Source organism: Rutidosis leptorrhynchoides, chromosome 3 (assembly GCF_046630445.1).
Source record: "Rutidosis leptorrhynchoides isolate AG116_Rl617_1_P2 chromosome 3, CSIRO_AGI_Rlap_v1, whole genome shotgun sequence".
Lineage (NCBI taxonomy): Eukaryota > Viridiplantae > Streptophyta > Magnoliopsida > Asterales > Asteraceae > Rutidosis > Rutidosis leptorrhynchoides.
In genome coordinates this window covers 656,602,341-656,625,078 of record NC_092335.1, presented here as the reverse complement: position 1 = coordinate 656,625,078, position 22,738 = coordinate 656,602,341, and the positions used below count along the sequence as shown (strand labels likewise).

At 33.6% G+C, this 22,738-nt stretch overlaps 2 protein-coding genes across 2 annotated transcripts; both read right to left on the bottom strand.

Annotated features, from left to right (window-relative positions):
• Positions 1-16,664: 16,664 nt before the first annotated feature.
• On the bottom strand, positions 16,665-18,356 carry LOC139902522 (uncharacterized). Its single transcript, XM_071885136.1, has one exon. The coding sequence runs from the start codon at positions 18,354-18,356 to the stop codon at positions 16,665-16,667; it is 1,692 nt and encodes a 563-aa protein (XP_071741237.1).
• Positions 18,357-18,696: 340 nt separating this feature from the next.
• LOC139902521 (uncharacterized) lies at positions 18,697-21,715 on the bottom strand. The gene is made up of 6 exons (XM_071885135.1): positions 21,634-21,715; positions 21,238-21,324; positions 20,460-21,065; positions 19,930-20,211; positions 19,165-19,482; positions 18,697-18,983 (listed from the first exon to the last, which is right to left on the bottom strand). Exons 1-6 carry the CDS (start codon positions 21,713-21,715, stop codon positions 18,697-18,699), a joined length of 1,662 nt encoding a protein of 553 aa, XP_071741236.1.
• Between the last annotated feature and the right edge of the window lie 1,023 nt (positions 21,716-22,738).

Sequence of the window (22,738 nt, the reverse complement as noted above, 5' to 3'; positions counted from 1 at the left end):
AAGATTTTAATACTTTGTTTAATAATTACACCAGGTTATCGACTGCGTGTAACCCAAGGTTTTAATACTTTGTTAACAATTATGCCAAGTGTCCTTGTACATAATTTCACCCCTGTTTTAATAATTCTAGTGGCTATTAATCCATTCCCGTGTCCGGTTAAATGGACGATTATTCGTACATATAAATACCCCGCCCATCGTGTCCGATTGAGTGTATATGGTTATTTATAGGGACGTCCAATTGTAAATCTTTATATTAAAATTAACAAACTATCATTTAGTTAAACAAATATAAAGCCCATTAATAGCCCATAGTCTAATTTCCACAAGTGTCGTTCTTTTGTCCAAACCCCAATTATGGTACAAAGCCCAATTACCCAATTTTAGTAATTAGCCCAACATCATGATTACTTCATTTTAAATAAGCATAATAATAACTTAGCTACGAGACATTAAATTAAAAAGGTTGAACATAACTTACAATGATTAAAAATAGCGTAGCGTTACACGGACAGAATTTCGACTTACACCCTTACAACATTCGCTAACATACCCTTATTATTAGAATTAAAATTAAAATTAAAATTAAAATTAAAATTAAAATTAAAATATATATATATATATATATATATATATATATTACGTATATATTGAGAGAGATAGATTATATGATATTTTTACGATCAGAATTCGCTGGCTTTTATAGGAATTTTCGTCCAGGGGGACTCCGCGACTCGCGTCCTTTTTGCTCTTCAAACTCCGCGAGTCGCGGAGTTTGTAATTACAGCTCACCCAGCTTTGGCTCTTTGTTTACCGACGGTTTATTATATAAATATAATATATATATAATTTATATAATTAATTATATATTATATTATATTTATATACATAGTTAACTTGTAATTTTTAGTCCGTTGCGTCGAGCGTTGAGAGTTGACTCTGGTCCCGGTTCCGGATTTTCGAACGTCCTTGCGTACAATTTAATATCTTGTACTTTGCGTTTTGAATCTTTAACTCTTGTAATTTTGAGACGTTTCTTATCAATAATTGGAACCTCTTTGATTGTATTTTGTACTTTTGAGCTTTTTAGTCATTTGCATCTTCAATTCGTCGAATCTGTCTTTTGTCTTCACCTTTTATTATTTAAACGAATATTACTTGTAAATAGAACAATTGAACTAAAAGCTTGTCTTTCTTGAGGAATAATGCTATGAAATATATGTTCGTTTTTAGCATTATCAAATATTCCCACACTTGAGCGTTGCTTGTCCTCAAGCAATATAGTCTTGATATACTAGAATCACTTCTTTATTCTTCACACTTTGTACATCAGTGATTTTTATACGACGGTATAAACAATGGTAGTAACGATATGGTTTACAGTCCCACATGACTATAAAAATTTAGATCCTTTAAGGAAATTGGATCTTTATGAAAACATTTGATCTTTTGAAAATTAAATCTAGCTTTTACCCTAGATAAGTTTTCCGAAATAACCCTTCACCGGTGTTTGCAAATTCTTTTTGTGGGTTTGGTGGGTTTTAGATTTGAAAATTTTGCTCAAAACTTGTGGTTTTGTGTCACCCACTTGCTAACCTTGTATTAGGAAAGCAACACGTCCAGTATACTTGCTCCGTATATTACCTTTCGGTAAACTACCGTCCGGTTGTAAAGGAAAGCGTTGAACAAGCAACTGTTAAGGCAATGTCCCCTGACATGCTTTTAATTATGGTATATAACGTGTCGGACGCAATTACTATCCTTTGTAGGAGCAATAGTAAAGCTCACCCTTATAATTTTCCGGTCTGGCACAAGGTCCTGTCTTTGACCATGCTATGCAACCACCGTTCTTACGGTTGACACCCGATTTGGTTCAGGTGACCTAATGAATTCCAGGTGAATTCCTAGGATTTTACGTTCAAAGGTAATGAACGCATTGAAAATGGGTTTTCAGAAAACAAATCGGTTTATAATTTGATCAAAATATTTTCTCGTTCAAGCTCGAGTTTAGATATCATTGAATTCCATGAGTTTGAATTCTCAATCTTTAAGGTCAATCTCAAGGATTGAGTAATATCAGTCTTAAAAGCTGATTTTTGATCTTTAAGGAGATTATCCTTTCTGGGGATCTGATTCATTAGTCTTACCAAGCTAATTTGCACGGTGCCCCCCATTGTACGAGATAAATCCTTCTCATGGTTAGGATAAATCTGACCACTTGGCGACCCTGTTTGATGCTGAGGTCCGTGGATTTCCTGCTAATTTTAGTGATGACTTTTCTAGATTTTTCGTCAACCTACAGCTGGTCTGGACGACAACTTCATGACCTAAATCAAGAATTGCGTTTCTTTTTCGGAAGACTTTACTTCCTTTTAATGATGGAATTGATTCATTGTGTAGATCCATCTTTTCTTTTCTTTCATCGGGTAAAACAGTTTAGTTTAGTCCAAAGCAAAAGTATCTTCAATTATTTGTTACAGAAATATGTGACATATGTTTAAGATAACTTGGTAATTTTTCCCACACTTGGCTTTTATTTTCCTTTTTATTGTCCTCTATTCCATTTTAAATGAATTTTAACATTTTGGTTTGTTTCTCAATTTATGTCCTTTCCGAGGTAACAATAATTTCGGTGTTAAAACCTAGTTTTATCATTCATAAATATGTATAAACATGATTTTGAGTTCATTTAATTGAAAATTTTGAAAAATTTTACTAGAATTGGGTAGTCAGTATATAAGACTAGGGCTGTTCTTTATTATCAGAGAGCACTAGATTCTAATACAACTACTGCTTTACTAGTATTTTTAATGGTAACCAAGTGTTTAAGATAAAAATTTTTAAAAATCCTAAAGAATTTAACCCCTTCCCACACTTAAGATCTTGCAATGCCCTCATTTGCAAGAAATCAGTAACAATTTAAATTATTGAGGGTGATTAGCGTAGAAATGATTAAATTTTACCAAAGTTTCTAAACATATTGGCGTTTGTTTGCTGAATGATAAATGGTGCATATCATTTGTTCATTCCGTCTTGTTGTTATATCACATTTATTTTGCATCTTATCATCAAAATTGGTTGCTTTTGCTGAACTTAATGCCAGTCTTTGAAAATGCGTTGTGTTACCCTGTTGTGTACATAAGATAAACTGCAAACATATATACATATTTTTGAAGTTTGGTATATTACCCCACATTATAAAATTATTAAAATCTAATAATAAAAGTTAGAAAATTATAAAAACTATTACAATATTAACATAAGTATTAAATGTATCAACATTACAAATTATAAAATAAATAAAACTAAGTAAACTAGGGATGATACTGATACCAGTAGGGGTTCCATGCATAACCATATGTGTTATAAAATGCTTCGACTGGGTTATACATAGGATACGGTGGTTAGATCTCTATAGACCAGGGAGGAAATACGGGCGATGGAGTAGGAATATAGTTTCTACCTACATGTTGGCAATGAGCTATGATTTGGTTTTGATGAACTTGCCAATCTTCAAATGCTCTATGTCTAGCATTTTCATACTCTTGTGAAGCTATAAACCTTTGCATTTCTGTCATTTCATTTCCCCCTCCCACATTACCTGGCTGTTGGTTTCTCTTAACCTGTGGATGTCTACCATTATATCGTACTGCGGCGTTATTTCGCCTCTTCAAAACTTTAGCACCATGGTATACATTTAAACCAATTGTATCGTGGGGTTCTGGTTCTTCGATTAATAATCCCCCCCGACTTATATCCACATTGAGATACTCAGCAATTAGTGTAATAAATATACCACCTCCTATTATACTGTGCGGTCTCATCCCCCTAACCATAGCTGATAAATAATAACCCACACAATACGGTATACTTACAGCGCTTTGTGGGTCTCGAATACACATGTGGTAAAACAAATCCTGTTCATTTACCTTTTCCTTATTCTTACCTCGTTGTGTAATCGAATTGGCTAAAAATCTAAGAATTACTCTTAACTCTGCTCTATCTATATCCAAATAAGAGTAATTTCCCCCTTTAAATCGGTGATGGCTAGTCATTTGACTCCATACACCATGCGTATCAAAATTTTCATCAATTTTCCTACCGTTCAATATCAACCCTCTACAATCGGCAGATGCTAACTCCTCAGGCGTATATATACGTAAGGCCTGAGCCATGTCTAGTAGAGACATGTGGCGCATCGAACCTCCTAACAAAAATCTAATAAAAGATCGATCGGTTAAACTAACTTCCCGATCATTTATTTCTATACTACACAATAATTCTTCACACCATACTTTATATACAGGTCTACGCATGCTGAATAATCGTACCCAATCGTTAAAAGTAGAATTACCATACCTCTGTGTAAGTAATTCTCTAATTGGCCCGGCCAATTCTAACGCTTCTAATGGTTCCCATTCTATTACCCTAGGTACTTCAACAGCTTTAGAATGAAGAGTATGCAAACCCCTTTGGTATTTTGGATAATCTATCCAACGTCTGTCAAATCTCAAGTTCGGGTGCAAATCTTCCAAGTGCATATCAGAAAATGTCATAACTGGATGACGTATATCTTGTTTGTAGTAGTTATCCACCTCCTGTTGTCCCGCATTCTCAGCAGGAGCATTGCGAGCTTGGGATGAAGATTCACCACTTTCAGTCTGCAAAACACATCAAACACAATTTTTGTGCATCCAAATATGCATTAGTGTCAGCAAAATCATCAATCAAAATAATTACAATGACATGTTCAATTTATATCAAACTTAAGCTCATTTTCATATTTTTATCAAATCTACACTTTTTCAAATAAGCATATACGAAAATGTTCGCCAAGTTCATAAGCATTCAACTCAAATAACATGTCAAAATAATCATTACTAGCATTTAAACAAGTTTCAAATGGCATTATTTCTCAAAAATCAAGTTCATGAATTTTAGACTTGAAAAAGTCCACTTTAATTCTCAAAATCATGTTTAGGCTCAAAGTTTGGATCATTTAACTACCTAAACATGTTACACTACTTAATTTAGCAACAATTCATGACAAAAATCGGCCATAACCTGTTTATATCAAAAAGCCCCAAATTGCTGAAGAACACAAACCCTAGATTACTCAAAATTTGAAGTTTAAGGCTTCTAATCATGTTAAATAGCATCAATCTAGGTTATACAAGCATAATACACAAGCAATTTAAGCATAATTACACTAAAAAGCATTAAAATCGAATTGGGGGAAAAAATTGCTCAAGAACACTAATTTTCGGATTAAATGGTGTTTAGGTGTAGAAATTTACCGTTTTTCTTGAGTAATTCCTTGATAGCATCCTTCTCAACATGATTTTAGTAAAAGATTTGATGATAAACGGCCAAAAATTGCGAATTTGGTGTGTGTTTTTCGGGTGTTTGCGCAGTTTGGAGTGGGTGTGGGTGAGCAACTGATCTGTTTCTGGCCGTTTTATTTTTTTTCTGGGTTTTTGGTCCTCCGCGAGTCGCGGCGTTTGGCAGTTTCAAATACCGCGAGTCGCGGTGTTTGTTTGTTTTTTTTTTATAAATAAAATCTTTAACTTATAAAACAAATATAAAATAAATTTAAAATTTTGTTTTCCTTTGTTTTAGGACGAGGTCGTTTCGGAACGATATCCTAGTCCGTCATTCGACAAAATTTTAAAATTTGTCTATTTGTAGCGATTGTTTTAAAAGTTAAGATTTTTGAGTTTTTTTTTAATGTTTTTGGCATACTTTAATTCAATAAGATTAAAAATAATGATAATAAAAGTTCTCGTCCCTCCCTCGAGTAAAACAATTTCGGTTCAAAGACCTAGTCTTCAACTTACGACGAATTTTAAAAATCATATTTTTAACTTAGCGAAATAAAGTAAATTTTGGTTTTTAAATTCACACCAAACTTAAATTAAAAATGCATAAAATTAAAAATTCACACCAAACTTAATTTAAAAATTCATATTATAAATTCACACCAAACTTAAATTAAAAATTCATATTATAAATTCACACCAAACTTATATTATATTTTTGTTGTTATACATACAAACTTAAAAATATTAATTTTTCAAATATTTACAATTTTAAATATATTGATTTAAAAAGTTTACAATATTAAATTAATAACTATATATTAATTTTAAAAAAACATGGTAAAAATAAAATTAAAAATCTTTTTGGCTTTTATCCCACTTTAATCAATCAAATATTATCAAAAACATACGCCCCTCTTTTCGGTAAAGTAATTTCGGTTCCATGACCTAATTTAACTCATGACGAATTTTTGAAATATTTTGGGTTGATTGATGAAAGATATTTATACCTTAAGAATAAACGTTAAATTTCGCCGTGATGTAATAAATTTTTGAATGATATCAATAATTTCGGTCACGAAACCTAATTTTATTCAATACCAATTTAATACTTTATAGCGAACAAATTATCGTTTATTATCAAAAGGTTAAAAATAAAAATAAAAATAAAAATAAAAATTGTACAGACTTACCTGTGAGATAGTATTCTTAGTGATACGATCTATCCCACTCATAAGATAGTCGGTTTAATTGGTTTTCCATGGCTACATAGGCGTAACCTCGAGCATTCAGTGTTTTTTCTTCTAAACATATGAACGGTCCGTCTCTGCATAAAGTAACAAATTCGGTGTTTGAATAGGTTTGATTATTTGAACATTTACCTCCATGTGACCATTTTCCGCATTTGTGACATCTTTCAAGGTGTCGTGCTCTTCTTTTCGCTGCGGATTTTGATTTTCCTTTACCAAATTGTAACTTATTATCTTCGCATCTGGATTCTTTTCTTACTCCGTCCAATATTTCTCTAATTACTGATACTATTTCACTCGGAAGTGTGTCATTATTACGTTTAGTGATCAAAGCGTGTAGCATTAGACCATGGTTTAGTTCATAGGAAGTCTTCATTTCGTAAAAACCTAAAAAATAAAAATTCAGAATGGGGGGGGAGAAGACTAGTTCTTTAGGGTCTGCTAGGGAAAGACCATTCGGGTTCCATTTTCGAGAACTACACGAAAACAGAAAATCTAACTCTAACAGAAATACATATTATCCTTTAAAAGACTTGATTCTCCCCACACTTAGTTAGCTGTGGTATCGAAATTGTGATTAACTTCATTGTCAACTTCCATTGGACTATCTATGTAATGTTTAACTCTGTGACCATTAATCTTAAATTCAATCCCATTTGAATTTATTAATTCTATCGTTCCGTATGTGAAAACTCTTTTGACTATGAATGGTCCAGACCATCTTGATTTCAATTTTCCAGGAAATAGCTTGAATCGTGAATTGAAAAGAAGAACTCCGTCTCCTTCTTTAAATTCTTTTGAACTTCTGATTCTTTTATCATGCCATTTCTTCGTTCTTTCCTTATAGATTAATGAATTTTCGTATGCTTCATGTCTTAATTCTTCTAATTCGTTTAGTTGACTTAACCGTAGACGTCCAACTTCATGTAAATCAAGATTACATGTCTTCAAAGCCCATAATGCTTTGTGTTCAATTTCTACTGGAAGATGACATGCTTTTCCAAAAACGAGTCTAAAAGGTGTGGTTCCAATTGAAGTTTTGTAGGCTGTTCTAAAAGCCCAGAGTGCATCCTCCAATTTAATGGACCATTCCTTCGGATTTGATCCTACGATTTTTTCTAGAATACGTTTTAAAGCTCGGTTGGTATTTTCAACTTGTCCACTTGTTTGTGGATGATATGCGGTGGAGATTTTATGAGTTACTCCATATCTTTTGAGAACTTTCTCAAGTTGATTGTTACAGAAATGAGTTCCCCGATCACTTATTAAAGCTTTCGATGTTCCAAACCTTGCAAAAAGACGTTTTAAAAAATTGACTACAACTCGCGCATCGTTAGTTGGGAGAGCTTGTGCTTCCGCCCATTTAGATACATAATCAATGGCTACGAGAATATAGAGATTATTATGAGATTTTAGAAATGGACCCATAAAGTCAATACCCCAAATGTCAAATACTTCACATACTTGAATGACATTTTGTGGCATTTCATCACGTTGACTTATTTTTCCGGCCCTTTGACAAGCATCACAGGATTTGCAAAGAAGGTGTGCGTCTTTGTAAATTGTAGGCCAATAGAATCCAGCATCATAAACTTTTCTTGCTGTTAGTTGAGGCTCATAATGCCCTCCTGTTGGTCCTGTGTGACAATGGTTTAAAATTTTACTAGCTTCATCTCCGAATACACATCGGCGTATTATTCCATCTGGACAACTTTTAAACAAATGTGGATCTTCCTAGAAATAGTGTTTTATATCACTGAAAAATTTCTTTCGTTTTTGGTACGATAATCCTTTTTCAAGGTATCCACATACCAAGTAGTTTGCATAGTCTGCAAACCATGGAATTTCATTATAATCTATCTTCAATAGATATTCATCAGGAAAGTTGTCTTGTATGGCCGATTCATTTAGAACTTCTAATTCGGGATTTTCAAGACGAGAAAGATGATCAGCGGCGAGATTTTCTGCTCCTCTTTTATCTCGGATTTCAATATCGAACTCTTGTAAGAGTAAGATCCAACGGATTAATCTTGGTTTGGCATCTTGTTTTGAAAATAGGTATCTAAGAGCAGAATGGTCGGTATAGACCACCGTTTTTGCTAGAACGAGATATGAACAAAATTTATCAAAAGCAAAGACAATAGCAAGGAGTTCTTTTTTAGTAGTTGTGTAATTTGTTTGTGCTCCTTGTAACGTCTTACTAGCATAATATATAGGTTGAAATCTTTTTTCAATCCTTTGTCCTAAAACGGCTCCCATTGCAAAATCACTTGCATCGCACATTAGTTCAAACGGTAGATTCCAATTTGGTGTTATCATGATCGGCGCATTAGTGAGTTTCTCTTTAAGAATATTAAAAGATTTGATGCATTCATCTGAAAAGATGAACGGAGCATCCTTTTCTAGGAGTTTATTCATAGGAGTGGCAATTTTAGAAAAATCTTTTATGAAACGTCGGTAAAAACCGGCATGCCCTAGAAAACTCCTAACTCCTCTAACATTGGTGGGATGTGGAAGTTTAGCAATTACATCTACTTTATCTCTATCCACTTCAATTCCTTCTTTTGAAATTTTTTGACCAAGAACGATGCCTTCTTTAACCATGAAATGGCATTTCTCCCAATTAAGTACTAGATTTGATTGTTCGCATCTAATAAGCATTCGTTCCAGATTAGCTAGACATGTTTCAAATGTATCACCGAAGACTGAAAAGTCATCCATGAAAACTTCCATGCATTCTTCTACCATGTCGTGAAAAATCGCCATCATACACCTTTGAAAGGTTGCAGGGGCATTGCAAAGTCCAAATGGCATGCGTTTGTAAGCAAAAGTACCATAAGGGCATGTGAATGTGGTTTTCTCTTGGTCTTCGGGTGCTATTGGAATTTGAAAATATCCGGAAAAACCATCAAGAAAACAATAGTAACTGTTTCCAGCTAATCTTTCCAACATTTGATCAATAAAAGGTAAGGGGAAGTGATCTTTTCTGGTGGCGTCATTTAATTTTCTATAATCAATACATACACGCCATCCTGTTACAGTCCTAGTAGGAATAAGCTCATTTTTCTCATTTGTAATGATAGTCATGCCACCCTTCTTAGGCACGCATTGAACTGGGCTTACCCATGGACTATCAAAAATTGGATAAATTAAACCTGCATCTAGCAGTTTAATAATTTCTTTTTTAACTACATCTTGCATATTCGGATTTAGTCTTCGTTGGCGTTGCACATACGTTTTATGACCTTCTTCTATAAGAATTTTATGTGTGCAATACGAAGGACTTATTCCTTTTATATCATGAATCTTCCATGCAATAGCTGATTTATGAGCTTTCAACACAGAAATGAGTTGTGATTTCTCATTTTCAGTAAGAGAAGACGATATTATTACAGGTAATTCAGATTCACCATGTAAATAAGCGTATTCCAAATGGTTTGGAAGTGGCTTTAACTCTAGTTTCGGAGGTTCTTCTATCAATGATTTATATCGATATCTGTCTTCTTCTTTTAGCATTTGAATTTCTTCTGTTGTTGGTTCATATCCATTAGCTATTAGTGTAGCTAACATTTCAGCTTCATCAATTGGTTCAGTTCCTTCTCCCAAAGAACATTCTCCTGTTCCTTGTAATTCTGGAAATTCTTCTAACAATTCTGCATGTGAATCTATAGTTTGAATATAATAACATGTATCATCTGCAGATTGCGGTTGTTGCATTGCTCTATCAACTGAAAAGGTAACACTCTCATCCTCTATACTTAGGGTCAGTTTCTTACCAAACACGTCTATCATTGCTTTAGCCGTGTTTAAGAATGGTCTTCCTAATATGAGAGGAACTTTAGAATCTTCTTCCATGTCCAGAACAACAAAATCTACTGGAAATACTAAAGTACCAACTTTAACTAGCATGTTCTCCATTATCCCTCTAGGATATTTTATTGATCGATCGGCTAGTTGTATACTTATTCTTGTTAGTTTCAATTCTCCAAGGTCTAGTTTAGCGTATAGTGAATACGGCATTAAATTTATACTAGCACCTAAGTCTGCCAATGCTTCTATTGAACTAAGACTACCCAGAAAACATGGAATTGTGAAACTTCCTGGATCAGATAATTTTTCTGGTATCTTATTCAACAGCACTGCTGAACAATTAGCATTCATAGTAACTGCCGAGAGTTCTTCCATTTTCTTTCTATTCATGATTAGATCTTTCAAGAATTTAGCATATCTAGGCATTCCTGAAATCACATCAATGAAAGGAAGATTGACATTTATTTGTTTAAACATATCCAAGAATTTAGATTGCTCGGCTTCAAGTTTCTCTTTTTTCATCTTACTCGGGTAAGGAAGTGGTGGTTGGTATGGTTTAACATAAGGTTTAGCCTTAACTGTGTTATCTTCATTAACCTTTTCAACTACCGGTTCTGTTTCCTTATCTTGCTCAGGTTGTGGTTCTTGTGGAGTAGGAATAGTTTCATCAGAAGTTACAGGTATTTCAGGTGGTTTAAGTGTTGTACCACTTCTTGTGGTAATAGCTTTAGCTGTTTCATTCCGGGGGTTAGCATTTGTATCACTAGGTAAACTTCCTGGTTTTCTTTCACCTATTAACCTTGCTAGGTTACTTACTTCTTGTTCCAAATTTTGAATAGAAGCTTGTTGATTTCTAAATGCTTGAGCATTTTGTTCATTCGTTTGTTTCTGAGATGTGAAAAACTGCGTTTGAGTTTCAACTAGCTTCGTCATCATATCTTCTAAATTCGGCTTTTTATCATCGGGTTGTGGTTTGTTTTGAAAATTAGGTCTTTGCTGGTTGTAAGTATTGTTGGATACTTGTTGATTGCTAGGACCTTGTTGGTTGTTGTATGGAATATTTCTTTTATAATTCTGATTTTGATTGTAAATCGGTCTTGGCGGTTGATAATTATTCTGATAATTATTTCCAGGCCTTTGGTTTATGTATGAAACATTCTCTCTTTGTTCCATTGTTAGTTCAATACTAAGACAATCTTTTGTCAAATGTGTTCCTCCACACTGCTCACAACTAATTCGTATTGAGTGGATATCTTTAGTCATCTTTTCCATTCGTCTCTCGACAGCATCTATCTTTGAAGAAATGGAATCTAAGTCATGGCTAGAATCGGCTCTAGCTGCTTTAGATGATCTAACGATATCTTTTTCTTGGTACCACTCATGTGAGTGGGAAGCAGTGTTATCAATAATTTTGTAAGCATCAGTTTCGGTTTTCTTCATAATAGAACCACCAGCTGCTATATCGATGTCTTTCCTTGTAGTGATGTCGCATCCTTGGTAAAATATTTGTACTATTTGACAGGTGTCTAAACCATGTTGCGGACATCCTCTTAATAATTTTCCAAATCTTGTCCACGCCTCATATAGAGTTTCATTTGGCTTCTGTGTGAACGTAACAATTTCTCCTTGAAGTCTTACGGCTTTAGATGCCGGAAAGAATTGTCTAAGAAAATTTTCAACTAAAACGTCCCATGTATCAATCGCCCCTTCAGGTAACGATTCCAACCAATCTTTGGCTTCTCCCTTTAAAGTCCAGGGAAGTAACATGAGATATATCTGTTCATCTTCCACTTCTCGGATTTTAAATAGTGTGCAGATCCTATTAAAGGTACGAAGATGTTCATTTAGATCTTCCTTCGGCGCACCACTAAATTGACATTGATTAGTCACCATATGTAGAATTTGTCCTTTGATTTCATAATCTGGAGCATTAATGTCAGGATGAGTAATTGCGTGACCTTGGCCAGTGCGTTTAGCTCTCATTCGGTCTTCCATACTTAAAGGTTCCAGATTCTCCATAATTGAATTTGTTGAATCGGAATCACTAGAGAATTCTAATTTAATGGTTCGTTCCTCAACAATCTCTGTTTGAATGATTGGTGGTTCCGGAGGAAAAATTAATGGTTCAGGATCTACGAATCGTCCCTGAATATTCTCCGGATTCTCAATTGTGAGGTCGGATTCAAAAAATGGATTATCGGAAATTTGACTTGGAGTACTTGGTTGACTGGATGACGATTCTAAAGAAAAATCAACGGCAGTAATATTAGCTAGATGTCTTGATCTAGTTACAGGTGGTGAACGTACAAAAGGTGGTAAACGTCTTGCTCGATGCATTCACTGAATATCCTTTTAGTTTTTAAAAGGAAAGAAAAATTATATAAGTTATCCAATCAATAGACTTTTCTGATTTTGCCCACGTTTCGAATAGCCAAAAGATGCAGCAGAGGGGCAGGATTCGTTTGGTCTCAATATTATTGAGGACTGTTTGGCTCCAATAACCCGGTCCACGTACAAATCCAACTATTACTACGAACCAGAAAATTTTGATGTCTATCAATTTAACCACTTAAAATAAATTTTCGTAATTTTAAGAAATTTAGATAAGAAGTAGAATAAAAATCTATGTCCTAAAACTAGAATAGCGAGAAATAAGAAAGAAAAAGAGCGCGTCGAAAAAGGTCGAAAAAGATTGAAAAAGAGTGACTATAAAACTTAAAAACACTTGACTAACCCAACCTTATTACTATTACTAACTTAAAATTATAATCGCAAATTGAGATTACTAATTGGAATGATAATTGATACATAGTAAAAGGCGTCTAAATATATTAAAGCTTACAAGTAAAACTATATCCCAAATGACAATATCTTAAAAAGGTATTAAAACTTAAAAAGGTGTCGCAAAATTCTAAAGCACCTAAATCTTAGTCTAAAGAAAAGGCACTTAAGGGATTTTACGGCAAAGCCTAAAAATCTAGAAGTAAAAATAACTATGGCAAAAACTATGTTTAAAACTAAATATGAGCGAAAAACACAAATATTACGCTAAAACAATTAAAAAGGGACAAAATATAAAAATATACTAAAAGTTGTAAAAATTACAATTTTTATAAAAATATTATTTTTATATTATTTATTTTATAAAACTATTAATTTTAAATTTTAATTAAACTAATTTAACTAAAAATACAAAACAATAAATAAACTAAACTAAATTAATTAAAATAATTAAACCTAATTAGGGTTAAATTTAAATAATAAAAATAAAAACCCGTAATTAATGCCTGATTAGGGTTCTGTGTACCCGTGTCAGGGTTCCTCCGCGAGTCGCGGTTCCACCTGGCAAAAATCTCCGCGAGTCGCGGGGTTCGAGATTCCAGATGACAGGCTGTTTCAAATTCGACGCGTTTTTACGTAATTATATTTTTTTTATATTATATTTTTTGTTTTAATAATTAAATAAAATATTTATAAAAACTAAATAAAAACTTATGTTTTAAAAACTAAAAAAATAGAAATACTCTATAATTTTATAAAAATCTTAAAAATAGATTTATATATATATATATATATATATATATATATATATATATATATATATATATATATATATATATATATATTTTCTTTGATTTTATGTTTTAAATAAAAACAAAATATTTAAATAAAACTTATATTTTTATAAAATAAAAATAAAGAAACTTTATAAAACTTAAATATTTAACAAACTCTTAAAAATATTTATATTTTTATTTTCTTTTTATGTCTTCGAATATTTAAAACGTATTTTTACAAAAGCGTATTTTTTATAAAAGTAAACTAAAAAAAATCTTTTTTTTATATATTTATTAGCGTTGCGCTTCCGGCTTTTAAGCTAGATTGTCCCCAGCAGCGGCGCCAAAAATACATGATCTTTAAATACTATTAAATTTTACAAGGAAATACTATTAAATACGATACAATTTTACACAAGATATTTATTTATTTATAGAATGGATATACTTAAACCTTGCTACAACACTTATAGGCAGTGTACCTAATCGTACAGTAGTGTAGTTTTTAGTAAGTCCGGTTCGTTCCACAGGGAAAATCTTTAAACAAAGCTTAACGCTATATTAGTTTTATTTTATAAAAATATAAATATATATATAAGTAATATTATTATTATAAAGGGGGGTTTTTACCGTTTAATGACCGGTTTGTCGATTTTAAAACTTTAGTTGCAGTTAAAACAAAATGTAAAAATATTAAATAAATAAAAGACTTAATTTAAAGCGTAAAGTAAATAACGATAATGAAATTGCGATAAATAAAAGTGCGATAAAATAAACTTGCAATAATTAAAAAGTACGATAATTAAAAGTGCAATTAAATACAATAACAATAAATAAAAGTGCGATAATTAGAAGTGCAATTAAATATAAAATAAAGGAAATTAAATATGAAATAAACGAATTATGCTTATTTAAACTTCCGTAATCATGATGTTTGACGTGTTGATTTTAGTTTTATGCCCATGGGTTAATTGTCCTTTGTCCTGGATTATTTAATATGTCCGTCTGGTTTTTGTCCATAACAGTCCATCAATCATAAATATAAAGTGCGAGTGTCCTCGTCAAATTATCCTTATACCCGAAGTTAAATATTCCAACTAATTGGGGACTTAAACTGTAACAAGATTTTAATACTTTGTTTAATAATTACACCAGGTTATCGACTGCGTGTAACCCAAGGTTTTAATACTTTGTTAACAATTATGCCAAGTGTCCTTGTACATAATTTCACCCCTGTTTTAATAATTCTAGTGGCTATTAATCCATTCCCGTGTCCGGTTAAATGAACGATTATTCGTACATATAAATACCCCGCCCATCGTGTCCGATTGAGTGTATATGGTTATTTATAGGGACGTCCAATTGTAAATCTTTATATTAAAATTAACAAACTATCATTTAGTTAAACAAATATAAAGCCCATTAATAGCCCATAGTCTAATTTCCACAAGTGTCGTTCTTTTGTCCAAACCCCAATTATGGTACAAAGCCCAATTACCCAATTTTAGTAATTAGCCCAACATCATGATTACTTCGTTTTAAATAAGCATAATAATAACTTAGCTACGAGACATTAAATTAAAAAGGTTGAACATAACTTACAATGATTAAAAATAGTGTAGCGTTACACAGACAAAATTTCGACTTACACCCTTACAACATTCGCTAACATACCCTTATTATTAGAATTAGAATTAAAATTAAAATTAAAATTAAAATATATATATATATATATATATATATATATTACGTATATATTGAGAGAGAGATAGATTATATGATATTTTTACGATCAGAATTCGCTGGCTTTTATAGGAATTTTCGTCCAGGGGGACTCCGCGACTCGCGCCCTTTTTGCTCTTCAAACTCCGCGAGTCGCGGAGTTTGTAATTACAGCTCACCCAGCTTTGGCTCTTTGTTTATCGACGGTTTATTATATAAATATAATATATATAATTTATATAATTAATTATATATTATATTATATTTATATACATAGTTAACTTGTAATTTTTAGTCCGTTGCGTCGAGCGTTGAGAGTTGACTCTGGTCCCGGTTCCGGATTTTCGAACGATCTTGCGTACAATTTAATATCTTGTACTTTGCGTTTTGAATCTTGTACTCTTGTAATTTTGAGACGTTTCTTATCAATAATTGGAACCTCTTTGATTGTATTTTGTACTTTTGAGCTTTTTGGTCGTTTGCGTCTTCAATTCGTCGAATCTGTCTTTTGTCTTCACCTTTTATTATTTAAACGAATATTACTTGTACATAGAACAATTGCAACTAAAAGCTTGTCTTTCTTGAGGAATAATGCTATGAAATATATGTTCGTTTTTAGCATTATCAGTACTACTTTAGTTTCATGTTCCATCCTGCGTTCATCATTTAGATCTTGTTGTTAGTATTTCTATTTCCTGAGCAGAGTATACATGTAAATATATACAGATATGCAATGTAATTAATTTTTTTTTTTATTTTTTTATCTAGGAATTTAACCCGTGAGTTAAATATTCTTTGCAAGAAATCTTTATACACAATATTTTTTGTGACGTTATGATCTCGACCCTCGTATTTCTTAATAAGAATTTTTAGACCATGTGGGGTGGTAGCTCTAGATTGGGCTACGTAGAGTTGACCGTGACCAAAAACGGATTTAGGAAGATAGACACCAATTTTATTTAAGGATTGGCCTTGACTATTGTTGATGGTCATTGCATAAGATACTTTTATTGGGAACTGGACTCTTTTGAAAACATATGGTAAAAATTATCCTTGTAAATAAGGGAAATTCTAGGTAGGTAAACTTTTTGGCCGATTCTGGTTCCCGTGATGATTTTAGCCTCAATGTGTCGTGAAAGTATTTGTGTTGTAATCATCCGTGTTCCGTTACATAAACCACCAGCTATGTTTAGATTTCGTAGCAGAATAACAGGAACTCCAATTTTCAGAGTTAGCTGATGAGGTGGTAGGCTTGGAAAAATTTGGGAATTTAGATATTTCAGTGGATATAGTAACTCTGTTTGTCCTCCGTCGTTGCTGTAGGGAGTTGTAGAGTCATAACTTGTATATGTTTTTGATTCTTTTTCGATTCGTATCAGGATTGCTTCGTTAATTGTATCAGCCGTCTCGTTTTTTGGGCATACAATTGCCTGTTGTTGTAGCTTTAGTGGGTCGGGTTGACATAATAGCACGTCACTGTATATGAAGGATATCAGGTTTGTTAGACCTTCTTCATCGTCTCTGATACAGTATTGGTCTGGGATTTTAACCCATGACGTGTTATGTGGATCACATTCATTAGGTTCGCCAATGGTGCCTTTTCCAATTTGTAATAGCCAATCTGCAAATAACTTAATATTTTCCTTATCAATTTCTGAGAGGTTTGGTTGTTGTAGGCGCATGTTTTCATCTAGTGTTACTATATGGAAGTGATTCCATAAGGGTGAATGAGTTATAGAAGTGTCTAGTATTTCTAGTTTGCCACACCCTTTTATGACAGGAAGAGTTTGACGGAAATCTCCTCCAAGAACGAAACTTAATCCTCCAAATGGAGTGCCTGCTTTCTCAAAATTATCCCTTAATGTTCGATCGAGTGCCTCTAAACATTTGCGATCGTTCATTGGGACCTCATCCCATATGATAAGCTCTGTTTTTCTTAGCAAGGTTGCCATGTGTGTTTTCTTTTTTATATTACAGACACTTTCATCAGTTATATCGATTGGTATTCTGAACCGGGAGTGAGCCGTTTGACCTGATGGCAACAATAATGAGGCGATTCCAAATGAAGCGACTGCTAGGACGATTTTTCCTTCAACTCGTAATGCTGTTGTTAGTGATTTCCAAAGAAATGTTTTTCCAGTACCACCGTGCCCATAAACAAAAATCAGCTCTTGTCTCCGGTTGGCGTTGGAGTTCATCACTGTTTCATATACAATTCGTTGTTTCTGATTGAGCTGTGTTAGCAGTATGGTTTTTTGATTTGAGAGAGCCTCGCGATCATAATTTATTTCTTCCATAATTAGCCTGTTGTGCAGGTCATCCATTAAATTTTGTGGTACCGCTGGTAATCCGAAATCGGTTACATTTCTTGAATGTCCAGTTAGTAGGATTTGTAATTTATACAACACATAACCCTCTAGATCGTCTAAATTTATTGTTATTCCGGACATGTGTAAAGTTGCTGCTGTCCGAATCGGAATGTCGTCCGACATTAGCTTCCAGGTTTGCCTCCATAGTCTTAATGGGTCAGCAACGTCACAAAACATAAATATGTGAGAGAAAAGAGTACGTAGCTCAGCGGATGTTGCACTTACACTTGCCTCTTCTATAGTGGATAACCATTCTTTATCGTCACCTAGAAGGCCCATTGCCAAACACAATTCTCGATATGTGCAATATAGATGACCTTTAACTGTCATTACGTCTTTGAACGAAGTACTACCTTTTTGATGGCATAAGAGCATCCTAAGGAAAAAAACTTCACCAAATGCAGGATGCATGTATGACAGTCTACCGATGGATGGCTTATTAAGATTGAATATCCATTTCCATCTTTTTTCGTTTAAAACCCAGTCAAATTCTAGTGGAAAATCTAGATAAGTAAGATGTCTTCCATCGGCTGAACATCTGTTGTAATACAGCCATTCTGTGAGAGTTGTTTTTTGTTGACGGGATCTTTAATAATGGATCGTATTCGTTGATTGGAACAGAATTTCACTAATTACATACTTTCTAAATGCACTGAAAGAACTTGCACTGCTAGTTCTCTGAAGTGTATTGGGAAGTTGAAAATTCTCTAAAGCGAGCATCTACAAAGTTCTGAATCTCATCAATATTTGATGGTTGTTGTGCGTCGCTTGATGAATCACTCCCTACAGGTCTGGGTATATGGGCGGCTATACGGTCAGTGCCTTTTGATATGTATTGGAAAAGGTACTTTATCAACATCGTCCATCCGCACCATTCAACGTTAATATGCGCGTGGAATCGAAGGCATAAAACCCGATTATATGGTACGACATATCCATTATCAAGTGTGCATATACCTGATAAAATAATAGCATATGCTTCGTCAATAACAATTATCAAGTTACATGCAGTTTAAAATAGGAATTAGAACTGCGTATAGTATGCATCGTTAAATAAAAAAATTCAAGTATAAAAGTACTTAGTTCATTACCTTTATCCACTAAGAATCCTATATCACGTCTACGATAATGCACAAACCCATCTTTATCAAAATAGGTGCTTTCATTAAAAGGCTTTGGGAATTTTTTGGCACACATGACATTTCTGTTGTAGGAAGCTGACGAACCCGTTTCAATATTTTGCATGGGGCATCTCTATTAACTGAACCATACGGACCGTGCATCATCAATTCTGATACTACCTTGAAACCATCTGGATCTCTTTTGGGACCTGGTAACTCAGCGGACACATATTGATCAACATCACGTGGATCAGATGACTTTGATGCAGACCTGATCCACAACAACGTATGACAATGCAGCAGGCCTCTTTTTTGGAACTCGATTGTGCATAAAACTACATGTTGTAATAGCCATAAAGAAAACACATTCAGTGGGTAGTCAATGTTTAGTACTATTCTTTAGAAGTGTAGTACCTACCATTTGTAATGACAATGCACAATGACATTTGTAACAGCAAATTTAAGGCCTCTAAAATGTAATAATACACAACAAAAACTATGTAGCTAAGAAGAGAAACCAATTTAGGTCAACTTATGGACATATCAATCAGACTCAATTATTTGATCCGTGAAAGAAACTACAACAATCTAATTAGAAATGTAAAGCGTATTAGTTGGCCTAATATAATTAAAGAATTAATAAAATGAAAGAAAAAGTATTCTTTATTTGAAAACTGGTAATCAATCGAGAGAGTAACCATTCTGCATATGGAACATAAAACTGACAGTTTAAAAAAAATATATTGAACGGGTTAACGGATATAAAGCTGTGAGTACTGTACCTGCTGTGTAGGGCCCAGATAGTTCTTCCTCTGTTAAGACATTTATAAATTTCTTCAGTTTCATGTAGAAAACTCTAGCGACTATGTCGGCACGATCATTAGCTGTCAAATATTGATATTTTCCAAGGTATCGTCTAATTTCTGGCCACTTTGAATTGCAGGTAAATGTTATAAAATATCTAGGATTTCCATGAACACGGCATATTGCTAATGCATCTAAATAATTGTTGTACATATATCTAGGACCACCAGTAAAAGATGCTGGTAAAATGGTTCTTGAACCTACATCAGATCCAAAGTGATCACCCCTATGTAACGCATCATACAAACCAGATAAGTACTCGTTTTGTATATCTTGTTGATGATTCCTTACATAATCAAAGTGTCTAACTCTAAACTACAGTAGGCAGTCAGAATATATTGTTGGTATAACCGACCACATCTTGACAAAAGTCCAAATTTGTTCTATCTATCGTGCAATTGATAGCTATAGAACATATTCATAGTCATTTTATTTTTCTTCTTATTACCTCTGGAACGACCTACATCCCGTAATGTCAAACCAGGGTGATATCCAGGTTGACCAAAAACAAAAAGCAGAGGGAATTGAAGAGACATATACGATGGATGTAGTTTGTTTATTCGCTGAGGAGTACCTCCTTTACATTCTATTACTAAGTCGTAATCGGTTCGAGTATTATCGCCAAAGTCATAGACAATGGCTCCTAAGGTATCAGAGGTTGGTAGTTCGTATTGCCTTGTTCCTCTTACGCTATATAACCTAACTTTAAGTTCTGGAACAGCAGGATCATTAATTATATCCCTAGCTGTCCTAAAAAGCTTAACCAATTCATTTTTCGTATTCAACTTATCAATAAGCTTCTCTACTACTTCGTGACTAATATCTGTAGAGCTACTACCACCAAAAAATCTCATTCTATTACTGGCTTCATTAGCTGTACTATAAGAAGCCATACTAAACATTTGGTTGTATGCTCTCATATTATCCATAAAATGTTTATCGCCTAACAAATCTATAATGGTGTTTGGCGGTGATTGTTCTGGAGGTAAATCGACACGGCCCCCTTCACAACAACGGTGATAGTTCAGAGTTGCGGATGAGGTTCTTAACCGTTCTTCATACCAAAATGTCGCACCACAATAACTACAGACACATATACAATCGCCAACATCCTCGTACATATTTGTTACACATGTCGTCAAACATATATACAATTAACAAAATATTAATTAAAGTAGATTAGGTAATTGTAAAGAATTTCAACTGCAAAACTAAACAATACAAACCTTGGTTAGTATATGAATTTTGAGTCAATGACGAAACAGATACAGAAATAGAAGGTAAACGGTTATACGAAACTGAAGTGCTACTACCTACAGACATATACGAAACAACTAAATATGACAGCAATTCTTACACAATGTACACACATTAAGTTTAAGAAGAAGTTAAAGGGTTACTTACCAACACATTCCGATAAGCCAGCAATGTAACAACCTCAAATTGGGCCTAGTGGTAATTGTCCTAAATGCCATTGGGTGTTATTATATGTTTATAATTATTTAATTATATAGTTGAGACCAGCTTGTGATAAGGGTCACAGAACAGGTTTGTTTATTTAATTTAGACCTCGTTTGGACCACTTAATGTGGTATTTCATATTTGAGATAACTGGTAAATACCCGTGTGTATCATGGAAGAGATTTCCTTCCAATGAAGGAAACCCCTTTTAACTAAAACCTCTGCTTCTCCTTTTATTTCCATTTTTCGAAATAATAACACATACATACACAAACACTCCCAAAAAATCACCAACCCAAATCCCTAATCTTGTTCTTGATCTCGTTTTTAAACTGGAAATCATTCCTTGTGATTTCAGTAACATCATAAGGTATTTAACAAGCGATTTCATGTTCTAATTCTAGTTAAAATCAGTGATTTTCTTAGTTTTTATGTTAAAGTGGGTTTTGAATCAAAAAGTGATTTAAATGTGTTGTTTATGTTAAATTGATGTTAGAAAACGTTTGTACATGAGTTATATATGTTTCCTAAGTGATTTGTAGTGTCAAAATAGTGCAAAAACGAGATTTGGGGTTTAAAATGACGAAAACAGCGACATGGTACTGATGAACAGCTCCCGTACGGTTGCAGGATGCATCCGTACAGTTACGGGGTGTATCCAGACCATTTCTGATGAACCGCGCGGTTGCAGTCTGGCAGCTTTTTGAAAAACTTGTTTTGGCCGTAACTTTCAAACCGTAACTCCGTTTTTGATGAATAAACTACCGTCGGAAACATAATGAGATTTAATTTCTAATGGTGGAGTTTTGAAACACTGAATAAAATTTAATTTGGGTCAAAATGATAGGATAGTGCGTATGCCTCGTTCTACACGCGTGGGATAGTTGCAATTGGATGGGGAACCATGTAAACTTGTCATATATGGATATATTATGCTATATGATGTTGTTTAGAGTATAAATTGATGATATTATTGATTAGATATGTGCTAACTTGAGATATGATATTCTCAGGTAATACGGGAACGGAGAAGGCTCAGTAATATAAGACTTCTGAGTTCTTGCTGTTTATCAGGTGAGTGGGACTATCTTAACTGTTGTATGTATGTAGTAGCGGGTTATGCTACTGTTGTCCTGCCATTTATACCTGATGAGTTAGCATATGATGTTTATGCTTATGTGCACTTGGGTATTATCGGCTATGATGTCTAGTCGGTAATCAGCTTTGGGTATAAAGCTAAGCATAAGGTCAACCTTGCTGTCAGGT

Excerpts from the sequence above, each read along its gene's own strand:
- LOC139902522 (XM_071885136.1), bottom strand. The coding sequence starts at position 18,356 with ATGACAGTTAAAGGTCATCTATATTGCACATATCGAGAATTGTGTTTG.
- LOC139902521 (XM_071885135.1), bottom strand. The coding sequence starts at position 21,715 with ATGGAAATAAAAGGAGAAGCAGAGGTTTTAGTTAAAAGGGGTTTCCTT. Across the intron at positions 20,212-20,459 it reads GGATGTAGGTCGTTCCAGAG|GTTCAAGAACCATTTTACCA; the intron begins GTAATAAGAAGA and ends GATCTGATGTAG. Across the intron at positions 18,984-19,164 it reads ACCTATTTTGATAAAGATGG|GTATATGCACACTTGATAAT; the intron begins GTTTGTGCATTA and ends TTATTTTATCAG.